The sequence below is a fragment of the Procambarus clarkii genome, chromosome 21 (genome assembly GCF_040958095.1).
Source record: "Procambarus clarkii isolate CNS0578487 chromosome 21, FALCON_Pclarkii_2.0, whole genome shotgun sequence".
Lineage (NCBI taxonomy): Eukaryota > Metazoa > Arthropoda > Malacostraca > Decapoda > Cambaridae > Procambarus > Procambarus clarkii.
The window spans coordinates 25,012,846-25,013,778 of NC_091170.1; the positions used below are offsets into that span (position 1 = coordinate 25,012,846).

At 36.2% G+C, this 933-nt stretch overlaps 1 protein-coding gene across 1 annotated transcript; it reads left to right on the plus strand.

The window, feature by feature from the left end:
* Nucleotides 1-540, plus strand: LOC138367217 (uncharacterized abhydrolase domain-containing protein DDB_G0269086-like). The gene has a single exon (XM_069328623.1). It carries the CDS (start codon nt 1-3, stop codon nt 538-540), a length of 540 nt encoding a protein of 179 aa, XP_069184724.1.
* Nucleotides 541-933: the final 393 nt, after the last annotated feature.

Consider the following 933-nt stretch of genomic DNA (forward strand, 5'->3'; position numbering starts at 1 on the left):
ATGGATAGTGTTAAAGAATTTATAACGAAAGAGGACCCATTGATTTTGGAGAGCTGTACGAAAGAACAGCTGAAGCAAATCGCCAAGCACTATGAGATAGAATTAGTGTCGACTAAAGTGGTATATATGCGACAAGAACTTAGAAATAAAGTAAAGTCACGACGCGAAGACGTAGGAGCGGTAGGATTAGATGTGAGTGCAAAGGAAAGTGGGGAACAAGATAATGAGGACGTATCTTCTAATACGTCTCATAGGAGTGGAAGTTTAGAATATGAATTGGAACGTTTGAAACTGGAAGCTCAAATTAAGAGGGAAGAGAGACAGTTTCAGTTAGAGAAACTGAAATTGGAACAAGAGAAATTGCGACTTGAGAGTGAGCAAGAGAAATTGCGACTTGAGAGTGAACCAGAAAAAGTGCGACTTGAGAGCGAGAAAGTGCGACTTGAGAGTGAGCAAAAAACGCGTGTAGAATTAGAAAAGGAGAAAACAAAGCAAATGGAAATCGAAGCAAATAAATTTGTGGCTGTTCTCCCATATTAACAGGGACTTGATGAAAAACGTAAAAATGACCCCTCACTTGCTCTAGTGCTCTTGGGAGATGGTGGTCTTTGGTGTGTATAAATACTCTGAAATTACCATTTCTTTTAAGAGTCTGAGCGTGGTGCAGTGGGTTAAAGGCGTACCTGTAATGCCAGTTGCTGGAAGGCTTCTGTGCTGGCTAGGGTTCGAGTCTCCTGGTGGGAAAGTGTTCTAAAGTTGTATAATTTCACTCTCGTGTTTAGGAGAGTTGTGCATATATATATATATATATATATATATATATATATATATATATATATATATATATATATATATATATATATATATATATATATATTTTATTAAATATGACCGAAAAAGTAAGATTAATAATTCTAACACGAATTTTCTCAA